Genomic DNA, 18,324 nt, shown 5'->3' with positions numbered 1-18,324 from the left:
CCACCTTTCCCCCCCCCCCCATTCTTCTCCACTACCCTTCCCTTCCTTCTTCTCTTCTTTCTTTCTTCCTTCCCTCCATCCTTCCTCCCTCCTTCCTTCCTCTTTCCTCCCTCCTTCCTTCCTTCCTTCCTCCTTCCTTCCTTCCTTCCTTCCTTCCTTCCTTCCTTCCTTCCTTCCTTCCTTCCTTCCTTCCTTCCTTCCTTCCTTCCTTCCTTCTTTCCTTCATTTTTATCAAAGATCATTTTGTGCTATTGTTCCTTTTTGCTTGTCATCGTAATTATGTTTTGTTATGATGCATTTATATGTATTTATAGAAAGGAAACGCAGGAATAAAAAATATATATATAAAGTGATGATCAAGAAAGCAAAAGAGAAAGAACATAGACAACTATGAGAAATTCGTGAGAAATGTAAACTATTGATTTTTTGTCGTCTCACATGTGATCTTCAAAGGAACCCGGAAAATACTGTGAACTTCGCAAAACAAAAGAAAACCGGAAAAGAGCAAAAAAACAAACAAACAAACAAACATACACCTATGCCTCAGTGCCTGTCAAGATAAACGAACAAAGGAAGTGCGTTGCAAAGAAAACAAAAAACAAAGAATATCCGAAAATAAAAAAAGAGAAACCCAAAAAAGGACAGTGATGAGACTCCTACTTGTCTCGGTGATTTGGCGGGAAAATCTGGCCTTCTAGTTGAACGTTTTCATCGAGTGCGTGCGTGCGTGCGTGCGTACGTGCGCGTATGTGACTTCAGAATGGGGGTGAGTTATCTTGTCCCCAAGGTTGATTTTGCCTCGCCGCTACGATGGCGTGTAGTCCTTATGGAACTTTGTGTTCGTTATTGTTTTATAGAAATGTTTTTATTTTGGGACGGTCATCTTTTAATTTAATTTCCTTTTTTTTTGTTCGAACCGCTTCTTTTGTGTGACGCCATCCCGTTAAAAAAAAGAAAAAAAAAGAAAAAAAAGAAAAAAAAAACAAGGCTGTCTTTATTGTTTCAACGGTACAAAGAAAACTTTTCCTTGGGAGTTTTGATTTATTAAGCTAACTTCTTTCATTAAACTTTTTTTCTCTCGGAGATAGTGACATATTCATGTATGTCTCTATTAAGTCTAATTAGCGATCCAGCTCTTCGGTGAACTTGGTGTAACTTGAAATTAGAATGAGTAATGACATGCATATTTATTGAGAGGCGGAGATGAACCTAATGATTTGGTGATGATGGAGGAGGAGGAGGAAGAGGAAGAGGAGAAAGAGAAAGAGGAAAAGGAGAAGGGGAAATAAGAAGAGGAAGAAGGGGAGGAAAAGGAGGTAGATGGAAATCGAGAAAAACAAGAGAGAGAATGGTATTAATTTGATAATTGATAGTGTGTTTGTAGTGGCTTGAAATGCAGCAACTTCAATGCTTGAAATGCTGCAACTTTAATCTTACTTATTGCATTCAGCCAATCAGTGTCAATCTGCCAAAGGCTTGTTTCCCTCGATGGAAAAATCTATATAGTCCTTCGTGTGGACAATTAGTAGTTAGTGAACGGCTGTACTACACAGCAGCATATAGGGTGTATATCTTTGGAAAGTTTTATTCTTATTTTTATCAATTTTTAAGTATGCATACATGTTTAGTGCACTTTTTAAAATGTTGTATAAAGTGTTACTACGAGCCATTGGAACTTGAAAGCAAAACTGAACTTGAACTAGAACTTGATTTTTCCCCCCGAGTGCCAAGGCAGGGCGGCGGGATTGTTTACGCCTTTGCGGTGCGCCTGGATCCCTTATCATGGCCGGATTTGTGTGTGTGTGTGTGTGCGTGCGCGTGTGCGTGCGTGTGCGTGTGCGTGTGCGTGCGTGCGTGCGTGCGTGCGTGCGTGCGTGCGTGCGTGTGCAAGTTCAGCTGCATGCATATTTTTGTATTTATGTCAGTCTTCATTATTATTATTATTATTATTATTATTGTTGTTGTTGTTATTATCACCATCTTTATTATAGTTAGTTATTATTATTACTACTACTACTACAGCGACTGCTGCTGTTGTTATTATTAAGAGGTGTTTTTTATTCATCCTTGCCATCACCGTCAACATCCTCATTTCCCTTACCCCCCCCCCCCCCCCCGCCCCCGTCAGCATTCTAACCAACCCATCAGTATTTAAACCTGCCGTCCCACCCACCCCATCACCACCACCACCGCCCCCCCCCTACCGCTGGAAATAACTAACCGTTCCTTCTTTCTCCTTTTTTTCGCAGCTGTGTCTGACCGTGTGCGACCGCGTGTACACCTACTACACCACGCACGAGGAGAACAGCAGCCATGAGGTGGATACGATGGTGCTTAGCCTCGGCACGGCGCTCAAGAACATCTTCCCCGCCGTGCCGCTCACGTGAGTTGGGGAGAGGGGGGTGGGGGTTGGGGTGTTGGGGGTGAAGGGTGGGGTTTGGGTGGGGGGTTTAGGGTTGGGGTTGGAGTGTTGGGGGTGAAGGGTGGGGTTTGGGTGGGGGGTTTAGGGTTGGGGTTGGGGTGTTGGGGGTGAAGGGTGGGGTTTGGGTGGGGGGTTTCGGGTTGGGGTTGGGTGCTGGGTGAAAGGTGGGGGGTGTTGGGGGATGGGTGGGGCCGAGGGTCGGATTGAGGTTAAGGGGTTTGGGGTTGAAGGACGGGGATGGGTTAAGGTTTAGGGTGGGGTTTTGTTGGGGGTTCGGGGTTTAGGAGGAGAGTTTGGGTGAAGGGTTGGGGTTCAGGATGGGGGTTGGGGTGGGATGAAGGGTGAGGCTGAGGGTTAGATTGGGGTTAGGTGGCCCATTTGGGGTGTGGCTGCCTCGCCGAAGTCTGGCCAGCTACAGCTTTTAATTGATCAGTTGACTCTGACTTCGGCGAGGCTGTCTATGGATCCCAGGGCAGAGGAGGCTTTAGGTGACGAGGGTGGGAAGAGGACATGGAGGTGGAGATTGAGGTGGAGGTGGGGGGATAGAATTGGATAGGGGGGGGGGCTTAAGGAGGGACATAAGGGGAGTAGACTTTAGGGTGAGGATGAAGGGATTTTTTTATGTACTTGTAATTTTCTCTCTTCCATCTTTTTTCTTCACACTCAATTCCCTCCTTATTCTCCTACTCTTGCTCCTCCACCTTTTCATCATTCCTCCTCCTGCTCCTCTGTTTCCTCCTGCTGCTCCTCCATTTCCTCCTTCCTGTTTCTCTGTTTCCTCCTCATCTTCCTCCACCTCTTCCTCTTCCTTCTCTTCCTCCTCCTCCTCCTCCTCCTCCTCCTCCTCCTCCTCCTCCTCCTACTCTTTCTCATTCATCCTCCTGCTCCTCTGATTCCTCCTCCTCCTCCTCCTCCTCCTCCTCCTCCTCCTTCGGGCGATTCCTCCTCCTCCTCCTCCTCCTCCTCTTTTTATCTTCTTTTCTCTCCTCCTCCTTTTTCTTCTCCTTCCCCTCTCCTCCTCCTCTTCCTCTTCCTCTTCCTCCTCCTCTTCCTCCTCTTCCTCCTCCTCCTACTCCTAATTCTCATCCTCCTCATAGTCATCCTCCTCTTCCTTCACCCCTTTCATGGCCTACTCCTTTCAACTTCTCCTTTTTCCTCCCCCTTCCAACTTCGTCTTTTCCCTCCTCCTCCTCTTCCTCATCTATCCATACTCCTCCTCCTCATCATCATCATCCCCTTTCCCCTCCTCTTCCTCCTTATCACCCTCTTTCTCCCCCTCCCTCTCCCCCCTTCCTTTTCCCCATATTCTAACTCTTCCTCCTCCTACTCCTCCTCCTCCTCCTCCTCCTCCTCCTCCTCCTCCTCCTCATCCTCATCCTCATCCTCATCCTCCTTCTCCTGAAGTAGTTGTTTAACATCTTTATTAACTAAAACTGCTTTCAGTGTCAGCTATATGTTGTTGAATAGAATCTTATTTATTAGCTGACATTTCAAATAATTATCCTTTTTCTCAGTGATTTTTATGAGATTAGTGATTTTCTAATTACCTTGTTATTATGTTGATGTGCAATGATTCATAATTCATCATTTTGTAATGGGTAAAGCAACAGTGAAAAGGAAAAAAGAGTTGATAAGTGGAGTATATCATGGGTTTTACATTGCAGGCACATCATCCGCAAGGTGGACATCCAGCCTCCAAAGCGGATGCAGCAGCTGGATGAGCTGGAGCGGGCAACCTTAGGGGGCACCAGGGACATGGGGCCATGTGGGGGCTTCTCCACACAGTACATGTGCATGTGTGACTACCATGCCCTGCCATATAGAGAAGAGGTGGCGTGGGATGTTGACACTATCTACCTCTCTCACGACACGCGAGAGCTCTACCTGCATGACTTCGACTACTTAGAGCAGAAGTATGTGTGATCTGTGGTTGGAGTACATCGTGTTTGTTTTCTCTCTCTCTTTCACTCTCGAATTGCTGTTTACTTTAGTTGATATATTGTGAATATCTTGGGGAAAATTTTCATTCTATTAATGTTTTGTAATTACTTTTATGACAGATATTATCTTCTTTTTATTACAGAGATCTCATACCTATCATCAGTGCTCTGGAGTACAATACATGGTTTCGAAAGCTGCGGGCCAGTCACAGTAAACTCTCGCATGAAGCTATAGAAAGAATTTTACATGTTGTCAGCAAGTCTCTTAGCTTAGAAGAAATCTACTTAGATAACATTGGTGCCAAAGCGTAAGTACTACTTTGTGTTGTTTTTGATAATGTTCTGAATGCTTTTGGTATTATTACCTTACAATTTTAGCATTATTGATACTTTTTTTTAAATTCAAGAGAATAATATATTGGGTTGTGGGGAGACTAGTTTTCACTGAATCAAATGTTTGTGTATACTGTAGACTTAACATATTGCTGGAACATATGTGATGCAGTAATCAGTTTTACATATTCAGATAGCAGCAGTTTATACATATGAAAGGTTCACAAAATTAAAGAAAATTTGTTATTGTGATAATCATTATTGTAGCAGAATGATTAAACAGAAGGATATGTACACCTTTTTTCTAATTTTTCTGTTTCTCTCTCTCCAACAACAGTGAATTTGCAAACAAGTTGTCTCTAGCGCTTTTGTCCAATAGCAACATTCCTCTTCAGAAGCTTGACCTCTCCCACAACCCCATTGAGGACAAAGGTCAGTGGCTAAACAGCTGGTGAATGTCAGCTGTTCTGTGTGTGTTTGTCTGTGTGTGTTTTATTGATATTGGTAATGGCCTCTCCTGTATGGATAGTGCACACAAACAAACTCATTTAGTGTCAGTGTAGTGGTTTAAGGTGTGGCTGCTTTCTCCCCTACATCTTTTTCTGATGGTAGAGTAGAAGTCTTTCTTAACTTTATTCATGAGTTGATAACACTATCAAGGCTTCTATTTCATTTAGTAATCTCTCTGTTCATTCTTTTATTGGATTTTCAGTCTGTAGGCCTACACGTATATATTGGGTCAGTGACTGATTAGACTTAGTTATTCTTTACACAGTCTTTTTTCAAATATCTATCCAACCAATCTTAGATTGGCCTAAGTATCAACTATATACCTGTCTTTTTTTTAGCTCTTTATTATTTCATTGAATATTAATCTGCAGAATATTAAGTTCATGATTTTGTTATTCATTAATCTCCAGACTTCTTAATTTTTGGTCAGTATATGTGAAGCTTTCATATTTTTCATTTCTCCTAGGCATCAGATTTCATCAAACTTTAACTTATCAATTTATTATTTAATGTATTTGATTTTGAATGATTTTTGTGAATATTATTGTTATTATTAGTAAAAATTCAGTTACTGACCATTTATTTCTTTGACCATAATTAAGTCATTCACTCAGTTAACCTTCAGTTAGCTAGTCGCAGGCTGTTGCACTCTTTCGTTCAGTCCGTCATGCTATAATTCATCCTCTCATTCATCCCTTCATTGAATGCCTGGTTTATTCATTATTACACATACTGATATATATTAGGTTATGTACCAAGACCATATTTATGGCTACTTTTCTTTAGTCATTTTAGTGATCATTACTTACAAGCACACATGTATGCACACACACACACATGCACATGCACACCCATACACGCACATCCATACATGTGCATATATACATATTCGTATTTAGTTACTTAGAAGTTTAACACTTTTTATACTAGTACTAAAACATTAAGGTTATAGTGTTTTGAAAGTGAATTTTGATTTAACTTTGATATATTTTTCAGAAGTAAGGACATAAAGACAAAAATACCAAGTTTTTGACAGCTCATCATTCAGTGACAGTTGAAGATGACGTAGTATTTTTTTATTATTATTTTTTCTACCTAAACGTTTAGTTTATGACCTCCATCCCTGACTTTAAAGAATGCTAATTGTTCCCCCCTTTTCTCCCTGCATTGGGTAAGGTGCCTCTTTGCGAATTGATTATGAGTTAGTAAATTCGAAGATTTCTTATTAGAAAAGATAAAACATAAGAAAAATAAAAGACGTTTTTGGGAGTATTGATTTTTTTTTTTTTTTCCCCTTTACGCCTTTACCCCAACAGGTTTAAGCAATCTGTGCGGTCTGGTGGCCAAGCTGTCTCCGGTGGCAGGGGGTTTGTTATCACCTAAAATTGCTGTTTTATTTTCTATTTTTTTTTCTCTATATATAATTGCGGTATTATTACCCGCAAGTGCTGTCCTACTGCTGGCTGGGTAAACTGACTGACTTGTGGGTAATTTGGCTGTGGTTGTTGTGCCGCGCTCGTGCTGGTATGCTAACGCTGCTGTCCAATCTCGATGATTATATCCCTGTGATTTGCTACAATAAGTATGCATGATTGTATTCACACTTTTGGCTTTTTGGAAGGTGATTCTCTCCTTTGAGCTTCTTTGATTTATGTATGAAGAATAAATTGTGGTATCAGTGGAAAATAAAATTATCGAGATGGGATCGTACAACATGTCGTACTCCTTAAGGTTGTTGCATTGTCCTTTGGGGGAAGTCTCTTGGGTATGTTTGTCCGATGTTGGAGACCATGTGGCTATCATTTGTGCATGTCCCCATAGGTCAACATCATAACACGACAGGTGGATGGTATTCTCAACACAAAGCTGAATAATTCACACTTTCATCTGTTGGGATGTAGTTGCATTTTGACTGACCAGTGTTTGTTTCCTTTTAAATATTGTATTTATTTATGGGTTGCTTGTAAATATCCCTTTCACAAGACTTGGACGCTGATTGCGTAGATTTACACGCAAGTACTATAACTCTAACTACTTTTTGATAAGACATTAATGGACTGAAAAAGTGCTGTACTCAGATGTTGCAAAGTTAGAAACAAAGATAAAAGGCTCAGACATATTTCTGACATGAAAAAGAAGACATATAAGGTACCATAGTTGTCAGGATTTAAGAAATAAAACAAAGTTGTGAGTGATCATAAAAAGAGAGGAAGATGTGAACTAAATAGTTATAGACTCTGGACACTATATTACTGTATAGAAAAATAAGGGACACATTTTGTTGATATTGACATATTTTCTAATGATGACATAATGTTTATGGTGCATCCAGATTTTTGGTTTACTGGCAAATGTAATTATATATATTTGATGACATTCTAAGATACTTTTGATTGGAATATATCTGTATTTTGGTATGCATTATTTATTTTAGGTTTCAGGTGTTAATGTGTTAATCAAAACAGATTTGAATATATATTTATTTTTTGCTTGATATTTGTGTTTAATGGGTTTTCAAGAATGATTGTTTGAATTGTAAACAAGAACTGAAAGGGTGATTAGAATGTGTCCATCACTTATGGTTTATGTGGTTGTAGTATTCTATCCTCCCTCTCTTGTAACCTCATTTTGTCTACTCCTCTTTTAACATCTCCCCCCCCCCCTCTCCCTCCCTCTCTCTCCCTCCCTCCCTCCCTCCCTCCCTCCCTCCCTCCCTCCCTCCCTCCCTCTGTCCTCCCTCCCTCCTCCTGTCCTCCCTCTGTCCTCCCTCCCTCCTTCTGTCCTCCCTCTGTTCTCTCTCTCTCCCCCTCCCTCCCCTTCATTCTTCTTCCCTTCTTCCCTCTCTCCCAATCTCACTTCCTTGCATCTTTGTTCTTTCCTAATCTCACTCCCTTCCTCATTCCCTTTACTCCTCTCTCCCGCTCTCCCTCTGTCCCTCCCTACAAATTTCTATTCCCCTTGGCATTCTCTATTTCTTATAAATGTGTTGCATAATTTTACAGTCTGACTAAATTTTCTGCAGGATTGGAAGGAGCTTGGGTAGTTTGGGTAAAACAATTATTTGTGATGTTTTTTTGTGGACACTCAGAAGGGGACATCTATCATAAGTTTAAAATTAGCTGTAATAGAGTTAGACATCTTGTATGCTAAAGGTAGGTGTGTTTTCAACATGTATTAGAATGTGGGATTAAGAGTGTAAGCCTCTGTATTGATAGTATACTTTGTGCATATGATATTTTATGCATATGTGATTATTAGTACTTGCTAAAACTCATGTATTGTTTTTTTTCTTACTAGCAATATTAAAATATCTTTTGAAAAAAAAGATAATTTATCATAATTGGAAGGGAAAAAATGATAGAGGTAAAAAGCAGATTGAGAAGAGGAAGAAAACCCATATAGAGATATTAAAGCATAGTAAGATAACAATGAATGGGCAGGTTTTCAGATTTCATATCCATTTTTCTCAAAGGTTGGTTGTTGATTGGTCACTGGATATATTCTTTGGAGAAATGGAAAGGCAGACAAGCATTGTGTGCATGCTGCTAAAAGCCACATTGTGACACCCAGCAGAGTTTAAAATAATGAATGTATTTAGTATTTTGATTTGGATATTTAATGATATATAAAAAGGAGAACATGTGTGAATGAGGGAGTGTGAATGGGGGGGTTAGTAAATAGGTTGGTAGGTAGGTGAATTTTTGTAGGGATGAGCAATTGAGCGGGGGTGTGGGTTGTTATGTTCTTGGATACATGGTTGAGTGTGTGGTTAAGTAGTTGAATAGGTGAATGGATAAGTGATTGATTGACTGAAAGGTAGGCTTACATGGGTAAGCAGGTGAGTGGCTATATAAATTTTAAGCATATGAGTGAATGAATTATTGAATCTGCATACACTGAATCCATTTATACTGATATGCTCTTAAACTCTTGAGCTATGAGATTTTTTAAGAATGTGATTATTGAATCTACATACACTGAATCCATATATACTGATATGCTCTTAAACTCTTGAGCTATGAGATTTTTTAAGAATGTGATTTTGAAGCTTATATGTCTAAAATTTAGGAGCAAGTGGGGAAGAAAATTGCATAAACAACAATGTATAAATACCAATCTTTGGATTAGAAATTTTAAAAATGTAGGTCAGTTAATGTGAAATGCTTACCTGCTGCACTATCATGTTAGTTGCTTGTCTCTCTGGATATTTTTATAGGGTATCCTTATGCCTTATGCTATGGCATATTAAAGATGATTATGAAAATAAGTTGATTCTTAATGCAGGTTTTTACAGTGGAAAGCAATGTGTATGTTATCTATGTTGTTTGAATTGATTTGACTAACTGTAATGAAAATGGATATATAATGATGATGATTGTGGTGATGGTGATTATGACAGTATGGAAATTGTGTACTAATGGTATGATTGATAATGATGCTAAGAATTATTACTGGTAATTACTCATGATTACATGTTTAACAACTGTAAAACTAATAATGGCAAAATAGAGTTAATAACATGTATTAGGAGAAAAGTGAATACAGTTACTCTAAAGTTCATGGAAACTAACAAAGTGATGGGTATATGATGATGATTATGATGATAATTGTGGTGGTGATGAAAATAATGACCACTAGAATAAGTATAATGATGAGGATAATGATAATCATGATAATAATAATTAGTATTAATAAGATTAAGGATAGTTATGGAAATGATGATAATGATAATGATTAATGTAACAATACTAGCAATGATAATAATAATAATGATTGTAATGATAATGATAATAACGGTGATAATGACCATAATAGTAATAATAATAAACATAAAGTGATAATGATAATAATGATAATAGTATAGTAAAGATAACAATGATTGTAATACTTTGATGCCAGTTAGCAGCTTGGCGGCCCATCAACTAAGCAAATAACAATTTTTAGTGTGCTTTGCATTAGATTTCTGAGGTGGCTTCATAATATGGTTAGAGGCTTCATACTTACATAAGTATAGATTTGTATAGTGAGTGAGTTGATGAATGAGACTGTGTGAGTGTGTGTGTGTGTGAGAGTGTGAGTGTGTGAGAGTGTGAGTGTGAGTGTGTGAGAGAGTGTGTGTGTGTGTGAGAGAGTGTGTGTGTGTGTGAGAGAGTGTGTGTGTATGTGAGAGTGTGTGTGTGTGTGAGAGAGTGTATGTGTGTGAGAGAGAGTGTGTGTGCGTGTGTGAGAGTGTGTGTGCGTGTGTGAGAGTGTGTGTGCGTGTGTGTACGTGTGTGCATGTGTGCGTGTGCGTGTGCGTGTGCGTGTGTGTGTGTGTGTGTGTGTGTGTGTGTGTGTGTGTGTGTGTGTGTGTGTGTGTGTGTGTGTGTGTGTGTGTGTGAGAGAGAGTGTGTGTGTGAGAGAGAGAGTGTGTGTGTGTGAGAGAGAGTGTGTGTGTGTGAGAGAGTGTGTGTGTGAGAGAGAGAGAGTGTGTGTGAGAGAGAGTGTATGTGTGTGAGAGAGTGTGTGTGTGAGAGAGAGTGTGTGTGAGAGAGAGTGTGTGTGTGAGAGAGTGTGTGTGTGTGACAGCGTGTGTGTGTGAGAGAGAGTGGGTGTGTGAGAGAGAGAGTGCGTGTGTGTGTGAGAGAGTGTGTGTGTGTGTGTGAGAGAGAGTGTGTGTGTGTGTGAGAGAGTGTGTGTGTGTGTGAGAGAGTGTGTGTGTGTGAGAGCGTGTGTGTGTGTGAGAGAGTGTGTGTGTGAGAGAGAGTGTGTGTGTGAGAGAGAGTGTGTGTGTGAGAGAGAGAGTGTGTGTGTGAGAGAGAGTGTGTGTGTGAGAGAGAGTGTGTGTGTGAGAGAGAGTGTGTGTGTGAGAGAGAGTGTGTGTGTGAGAGAGAGTGTGTGTGTGAGAGAGAGTGTGTGTGTGAGAGAGAGTGTGTGTGTGAGAGAGAGTGTGTGTGTGAGAGAGAGTGTGTGTGTGTGTGCGCGTGTGAGTGAGTGTGAGTGTGTGAGTGAGTGTGAGAGTGAGAGTGAGAGTGAGAGAGAATATATGTAAATGTATGTGTGTGTGTGAGAAAGCAACCTATGGACACTCTCTGATAACTGTGCTCCACCCATGCCACCAAACCGTGACGTCGTTTCACACAAACTTACATAAAAGATGCTCAGTGTCGTTCCTTTTCTCTTGTTCTTGTTTTTGACTGCTCATTTTATGTTAGTCAGTTTGTTCAGATCTGACCTCCAAATATTGATGACTTTTGCATTTGTGTTTCGGATGTGATGATTATTTTTATCCTTTTATTTAAAAAGAATGATCTCATCATTTTTCAAATTGCTTTTTATGACCTTATTCTCTCGTTCCCTCCCTCGTCCGCCTCCTAGGTGCTGTTCACATCAGTAATCCCATCGGACGACAAGCCAAAGGACTTAGTCACCTGAATCTCTCCCTTTGTGGACTTACTGGAAAGGGTGTCAATATGTTAGCACATTCCCTGTCAGTCAATAAGGTGAGTCATGAGAGGTGGTATTGGTATTGTTGGATTGTTTCTTTATTTCTTTTTATTTATATATTTTGTTATTGATTGATTTAAAATTTTTGTTTATTTTTTTATTTTTTTGTTCTTTGGTTGATGTGTTAAGAGGTCATTGGAGTAAGAAGGAAGATCAGCAGTAAATGGAAATTTTGTTTGTTTGATTAGAAGACTACATAGGAAACAGGGCAGATTAGGAAAGTTTGAATGTGTGAATGAGTTTTATTTTGTTATAATGTCTCTGCAGAGAAAACATAGGTATTTTCATTACCTTTTCCACTGATTGATAAAGAAAATCCTATAACAGATTTTACTTTGGCAAGAAAGCTCCTGCCGTTGCCTTTGGTAGAGATTTATGACTAATTTGATTTATTTCCATTTCTCTTTCAGTACATGTGTCAGACTTTGACATTCCTTAGTCTAGCTGGCAACTCCTTACGGGACGATGTCAACAATCTTTATAATTTCCTAGCTCAACCTAATGCGCTGAAGACTCTTGATCTGTCAGCAACAGAATGTGCCATCGATGCTGTAAGTCAGAAGCAGAATTTGTGCTTCCTTGAAATGTTTTGTATTTGCTGTCTTTGTACTTGTAATTTTAGTTCATGCGTCTATTTTCCTCTCTTTTTAATCTGTTTTTTTTTTTCCTATCCTCAGCTGTCTACTCTGTCTCTTCTTCCTCCTTTCTTCCTTCTCTTGCTCCTTTTCTTTTCCTTCTTCCTCCTCTCTTCCTGTTATTATCCTCCTCCTTTTCTGTTCCTCAACTTCCTGCTCCTCATTTTAAGAATTATATTGATTTGCATCTTGCAAGAGTAGATCAAATAGAATTGAAAAATGAGCTAAAAATGATACTGAAACCATTTTTCATGTAGCTTGTTATAAAAATGCTTTCTTCATATAAGCTGTTGGTAATATACTTCTGAAATTTGTACATTATATGTGTGTGTGTATATAGCTGTCAATTAAACTGCTTCAGAGACATCTCTTTGTGTATCCTCATAGGTGTTTGGAGCATTATTACGAGGATGCACCAGTAGTTTGGCCCATCTGAACCTGTCACGGAACAGTTTCGGCAGCAAGAAGACCCGAGAGATGCTGCCCTCCTTCAAACAATACTTCACCTCAACCCTCGCCCTTAAAACCCTCACACTGTCCCAATGTAAACTACCTGCTGATGCCCTCAAGTGAGTAATGTAATGGCAATGCTGATAAAAGCTGACATGTGCGAATGAGTGATTGGGTGGGTGAGTGAGTGAGTGAGTGAGTGAATGTGTATGGGAGTGACCAGCGTTATGATAAACGAACGTTGATGAGTAGTTGACTGAATGAGAAAAGGAATGTTGGTGAGTAAATGGGTAAATGAAAGTGAGCAAAACTGAAAGAGTGAGTAGGCTGTGTAAGGTAGACTGCTGCAGAGATGCTTTGTGTTGTAAATGTTATGATGCTGTTTTTATTTTGCTAGCTTTTAGAGAAAGTAGGTGGTCTGAAGATCAAGTATCACAAAGCAATGTGCACTCTCTGAATTTTCAAGAATGGACTTGACTATATAAATAGTTCTTTGTGAAAATATAATAATGTCTAATTACATTTCTCTTTTTTCTTGGCAGGAATGTACTTTTAGGGTTAGCGTGTAATGAAAACATCTCTGAGGTGGACCTAGATTTAAGCAGTAATCAATTGGGTGGAACCGGAGCACAAATTTTGGAGTCCTGTATTCATGGTGTTCGATGTCTGTCAGCATTAGATATCAGTGATAATGGTAAGCCATTATGTTGTGTTTATCTTCACAATCCGTAATTGTCTGTTTGATAATGCATTTATAAGAATTACAAGTAACATCATAGAATGTCATTTTAAAATTTGTGACATGTTATGACATTTCAATATGCCATATAAACAAATAGCTGCATGTCTTTGATCATGGTTGATATTGTAAGACATAAAAATTAGCAAAACTAGAGAGATCTTGTGATTCTGATAGAGAACTAATTGTTTATTTTTTGTTTATTTTTCAGGTTTAGAAGCTCAACTTGGACCTGTGGTAGCCGCAATTAGCAAAAACAAAAGCATCAGGAAACTTAGTATTGGCCGTAATCTTAATAATATTAAGAGCAAGCATGTGTACCATGTCATGGAGTCAGTGGTACAGATGATTCAGGTGTGTTTTTATTTTTTGAAATTGTATGTATATTTTTACATGTTTGTTTGTTAATTAAGTTTTGAAGGGTGTGAGTTAAACTGTTTGTATATATTATTATAAATGTGATTGGTTTTAACTCTCCTAATTTTGCAACACAAGGTTATGATATTTATATTTGAAATAAGTTGCAAAGATTTTGTTGGTATTAGAGTTTTCTTAGTTTTATATATTACTGTTATACATTATAACCCTTTCCTAATGGGGAGAAACCCTCTTTTCAAATGCGCTCTGCCAATTCGTGGATCACTCAGGAGGAAGATTGTGTTCTCGAGTCCCTCTCCATTAATGACTCCCGGCTGAAGACAGATTTGCACAACCTTCTAAATGCATTGGGGAGTAACCACTGTTTGCAGAGTCTAGATATCAGGTGAGGAGGTGATGTCTGTCTGATGTGAGGACATTTTTCTTTTTGTTGCCAATTTATTATTGATTTGATCTCCTTTATGATATTAGTTCTCTTATTTGTGCAGGTGCCGTGTGATAAATGTTTCTTTTATGGGTGGTTATGCTGTGTTTGATTTATACTAGGTGTTATTTATATGCCTGTGTAATCCTTTTATGAATTTTTTTATGTTTCATCTTGATAGGGAATTCTGATATATTTACTCAATATTTTTCCTTTCCTTTTTCCAGTGGAAATTACATGGGAGACAGTGGGGCACGACTCCTGGCCAAAGCTTTACAGATTAACTCAAAACTCCAATATATTAGTTATGATAGAAACAATGTCACTTTACAAGGGTATAGTGATATTGCATATGCATTACAAAGGTAAGTATTGCATCCATATAAGTGACTTTGTTTTCAAATTTCTATATATTCAAAATATTTGAAGTGTCTTTGTTGAATGGGGATTTACTTTCTTTGGTTTGGGAACTGTTAGATTGTCTGGAAAAATGCTCAGAAATTAAATCATATACTTGTCTTGACATATTTATGATTTTTATGTCTTGTATTTCACTCCTCCCTCCTACACCTCTTCCTTCTCTCCTCCTCTCCTCCTCCTTGTCTCTTCCTCTCCTCCTCCTCCACTCCTCCTTCTCTCCTCCTCCTCCTCCTCCTCCTCCACTCCTCCTTCTCTCCTCCTCCTCCTCCTCCTCCTCCTCCTCCTCCTCCTCCTCCTCCTCCTCCTCCTCCTCCTCCTCCTCCTCCTCCTCACCCTTCTCCTCCATCTTCTTTCCTTTCCTCATTTTTTTTCATCCCTCCCTCTTCCCCCTCCCCATTTGCAACCACTTCCTCAACCCCATTTCTTGTCAGTACCATAACAGTGAAATGAATAATGACTTGCATGTTTTCCTACCCCAATCACAGCAACTACAGTGTCAAGTTTCTGCCATTCCCCGTTCACGATGCCATGTTGTGCATGAAAACGGCCCCTGAACGGACAGAGAACCTCATGCGCAGGATACAAGACACACTGTATAGAAATGTGTCGCCCATGAAGTATTCCAATGGACAGGCGTTCAGATTACAACAGGTTTGTGGGGCTTGTGCAGAATTACTGTTGATGAAGTAAATACGAAGTCTATCCATAAACAGAAGTAGATTCTTTGTTAGGTTTAGGTTTATTCCCTAGAATTTAATCATGCTTCTTACTTTTAAGATAATTTCACCCTTTTTTGAAAGGCTGTATATTCTCTATCTTCTGAAATAAATTCTAACTTGGGAACAAAAGTAAAGGTCTGTAAAAGGGCAGCTGGGTGAAAAGAATCCTCTCAGGCTTTGTAAAATAATCTTCAATAAGTAGTGATACAGAAGCACCACTGCTCATATGTAACTCCTGGTCAGTAACTTCTTGGTGAAGCATTAGACAACTTTGTGCCCAGGCATTCAGGATTTGGCCCTTAAAGTCATTTTTACTTTTTTTGTCAACATTAAATCAATCTTAGGATGTTGCCAGTTTTAGATGATTTAAGAGGTATAGATTACTTTGCTTTGTGGTTTGTGAAGTGTCCCTTAAAATACACTCTATGTTGCATTTCAACATTGGAAAAAATTGTTGGGAATAGTGTGACAACAATGAAAGAAATGGTTTTGAAAGAGAATTATGGTTAAGTTTGAAGTAAAGCAGTAAATGTATTCCATGAGAAATTTGGTTTCTTTTTTGGATTTACTTTATATTTACTTAACTTTAAAAAATCATGTTCCTCTGATAAATTTCTAGCATTTATAATTTCATCTAATCCATTGAAGATTTTAATCTTCTTTTTCTTCCTTTTAATCATTGCCAGGGATTCCTCTTAAGTTCAACTCAGCAGCAGGTAGACAGGCTGGTGCTACAGACGGGGGAGGCCGTAAGGACCTTGCGACGGTCAGGCAGCGACCTCGTTGGTGCAAACTCGCTGCAGTGGGCTGAGGGGCTCATCACAGATGCAGACAGCTCCAAACAGGTAAGGCAGGGGACTGCTGCTTGTTATGGTTTATCACTTAGAATGGTTTATTTAGTATGTATTTATGTATGTATGGATATGTTTGTGTAGGAATGTGATGAAAAGGTGTGTGTGTGTGTGTGTGTGTGTGTGTGTGTGTGTGTGTGTGTGTGTGTGTGTGTGTGTGTGTGTGTGTGTGTGTGCGTGGGTGCGTGTGTGCGTGCGTGCGTGCGTGCGTGCGTGCGTGCGTGCGTGCGTGCGTGCGTGCGTGCGTGCGTGCGTGTGTGCGTGCGTGCGTGCGTGCATATATACATGTATTATTTTTATTTAAAGTTTAAGGGTATATTTTAAAAGAAAATGTACATTCACTTAGAATCCAGTTTGCTCCAATTATTTTCTTTTGGTTCATCACATAAAATGTGGTTCTTAGTTTATCAGCCTTACTTTTGATATTGGTCCTTGCCATTGCCTCTCTTGTTGATGTATTATTTCAAGCAATGAAGTATATTGGATTGGTTTATCAAAGCACTCAGAAATTGCTGTTTCTCAAGTGTTTACATGTGAGTGTTTATAGTGAGGCAGCCAGAACAATGAGGGTCACCTGTGCTCTAGTTATATATAGTGTATTTTGATTTCATAGATAGAAATAGATTTATTTTTGCACAAAGAATAAGAACTTTGGATGATGATATTATTACATTTGAAAAGAAAAAGGTGGAAGATTGATAAATTCTTGAAGATGAATATATTAAACACTGAAGTTTATACTAGTGAAGTACTATTTGTGAAGTGGCCATGTATCCTGAAGCATTATTTATTTACAAACATCCTTTTTGCATTCTTGACTTAGCTTTCTCCAAGATATGTGTTTGTTTCTATATAGTTAATTTATGCACTCTCTTCATGCAGCATCATGGTCTTTGCTCTTGAATGAGATAACAGAAGTATTGAAAGGACAGATAAAATGTCCCACCATCTTTGACCGATGTTACATTATTAAGTCCTAGGGTGGAAAGTAGATCCTACCATCTGTTCTTGGCCTCTCATTCATCTAACTGTTGTTGTGGTCAGGTATGCATGAGGTCAAAGTTCAAGTGTTCTTGACTAAGATTGTATGCTGGAGTTTAAATATGGAGATCCATTTTGGTGTCCCAGATGATGCGTATATGAATAGGATCTCTTTGTTATGAGTTTAGCTAGGAGGAAAACTTTCTGGAATTTCTCTTTGTTTCTCTTTTTTACACAATTTAAAGGAATTGATGAGATAGAGGAAGAATTGCAAGACCCTTTTTCACTTTTATAGACTTTGAGGTCACATTTTTTATTTAAAGATCTCATTACTTATATATTTTTTCTGATTTTACGTGTTATTGTTTATAGATGAAGTTATTAACTTAAGAACCACTTATCACCAGCTCAGATTTGATCACAGCAAAGGGTTTCAAAGATATAAATAATCACAGAGCATTTTGTGTATGTACATTTTCTTCAACTCTCTTGTGTGGATTAGTGGTTTTCCTGCTGTAAGAACTTGTATAGGGCAATACATGGAGTGCCAGAAGGACTGCTACCAAGGTAAGTTCATGTGTAATATGTCTTTTTAAATAGGTGACACTGTCATTTCCATTATGAGTAGAAAGTTTTTAACAGAAAATGGTCTGAGCTGTACATTCTCTGAACAGACTTGAAAGCTTGTTTTACATCAGAGACGTGTGAAACAGGTGAATAAAAAGGAAAGTGCTGTTGGGATATCGCAAGATAAAAAAAATGTAAAAAAACGGTTTCATTAAGATCAGAATTCTTGCACACAAGTGATTTTATACAAGTCACCATTGACACTTGAAGGTGAGGAAATGTCAAATGGTCGACTGATCTTTGATCTTGAAAGGATAAGTTTGCGGTTTTGATGTGGAGGTTTATGGGCATTTTTTGTGCCGCAAGGTCTTGTTTTTAGGGAGGGAAGTTATTTTTTGAAGATTGTTAGGTATGGTTGATTTTCTTGCTCTTGATTGAAAAGCAAAGTTGTGTGGTTTGGGCTTTATTT

The 18,324-nt window shown here is 38.9% G+C and overlaps 1 protein-coding gene across 22 annotated transcripts in view; it reads left to right on the top strand.

Moving 5' to 3' along the window:
* The first annotated feature begins 322 nt into the window (after positions 1-322).
* Positions 323-18,324, top strand: part of LOC113828500 (F-actin-uncapping protein LRRC16A-like) — a 114,347-nt gene continuing 96,345 nt past the window's right edge. For 4 of the 22 annotated variants that reach the window (XM_070118196.1, XM_070118197.1, XM_070118195.1 and 1 more), the window contains exons 1-15: positions 331-766; positions 2,250-2,383; positions 4,087-4,335; positions 4,506-4,670; positions 5,033-5,127; positions 6,522-6,572; positions 11,563-11,687; positions 12,102-12,242; positions 12,714-12,895; positions 13,319-13,470; positions 13,727-13,869; positions 14,163-14,278; positions 14,545-14,682; positions 15,223-15,388; positions 16,143-16,301. In XM_070118196.1, coding sequence (XP_069974297.1) covers positions 761-766; positions 2,250-2,383; positions 4,087-4,335; positions 4,506-4,670; positions 5,033-5,127; positions 6,522-6,572; positions 11,563-11,687; positions 12,102-12,242; positions 12,714-12,895; positions 13,319-13,470; positions 13,727-13,869; positions 14,163-14,278; positions 14,545-14,682; positions 15,223-15,388; positions 16,143-16,301 — 2,022 coding nt within the window. In that variant the 5' untranslated portion in view covers positions 331-760. Of the gene's footprint in view, positions 767-2,249; positions 2,384-4,086; positions 4,336-4,505; positions 4,671-5,032; positions 5,128-6,521; positions 6,573-11,562; positions 11,688-12,101; positions 12,243-12,713; positions 12,896-13,318; positions 13,471-13,726; positions 13,870-14,162; positions 14,279-14,544; positions 14,683-15,222; positions 15,389-16,142; positions 16,302-18,324 lie in introns of all 22 variants that reach the window. The other 18 variants (XM_070118201.1, XM_070118202.1, XM_070118199.1 and 15 more) reach the window with 10 other exon arrangements.

Source organism: Penaeus vannamei, chromosome 41 (genome assembly GCF_042767895.1).
Source record: "Penaeus vannamei isolate JL-2024 chromosome 41, ASM4276789v1, whole genome shotgun sequence".
NCBI classification, from domain to species: Eukaryota; Metazoa; Arthropoda; class Malacostraca; order Decapoda; family Penaeidae; genus Penaeus; species Penaeus vannamei.
Note: the sequence above shows the minus strand (reverse complement) of the source record. Positions and strands in the feature narration are given on the sequence as shown.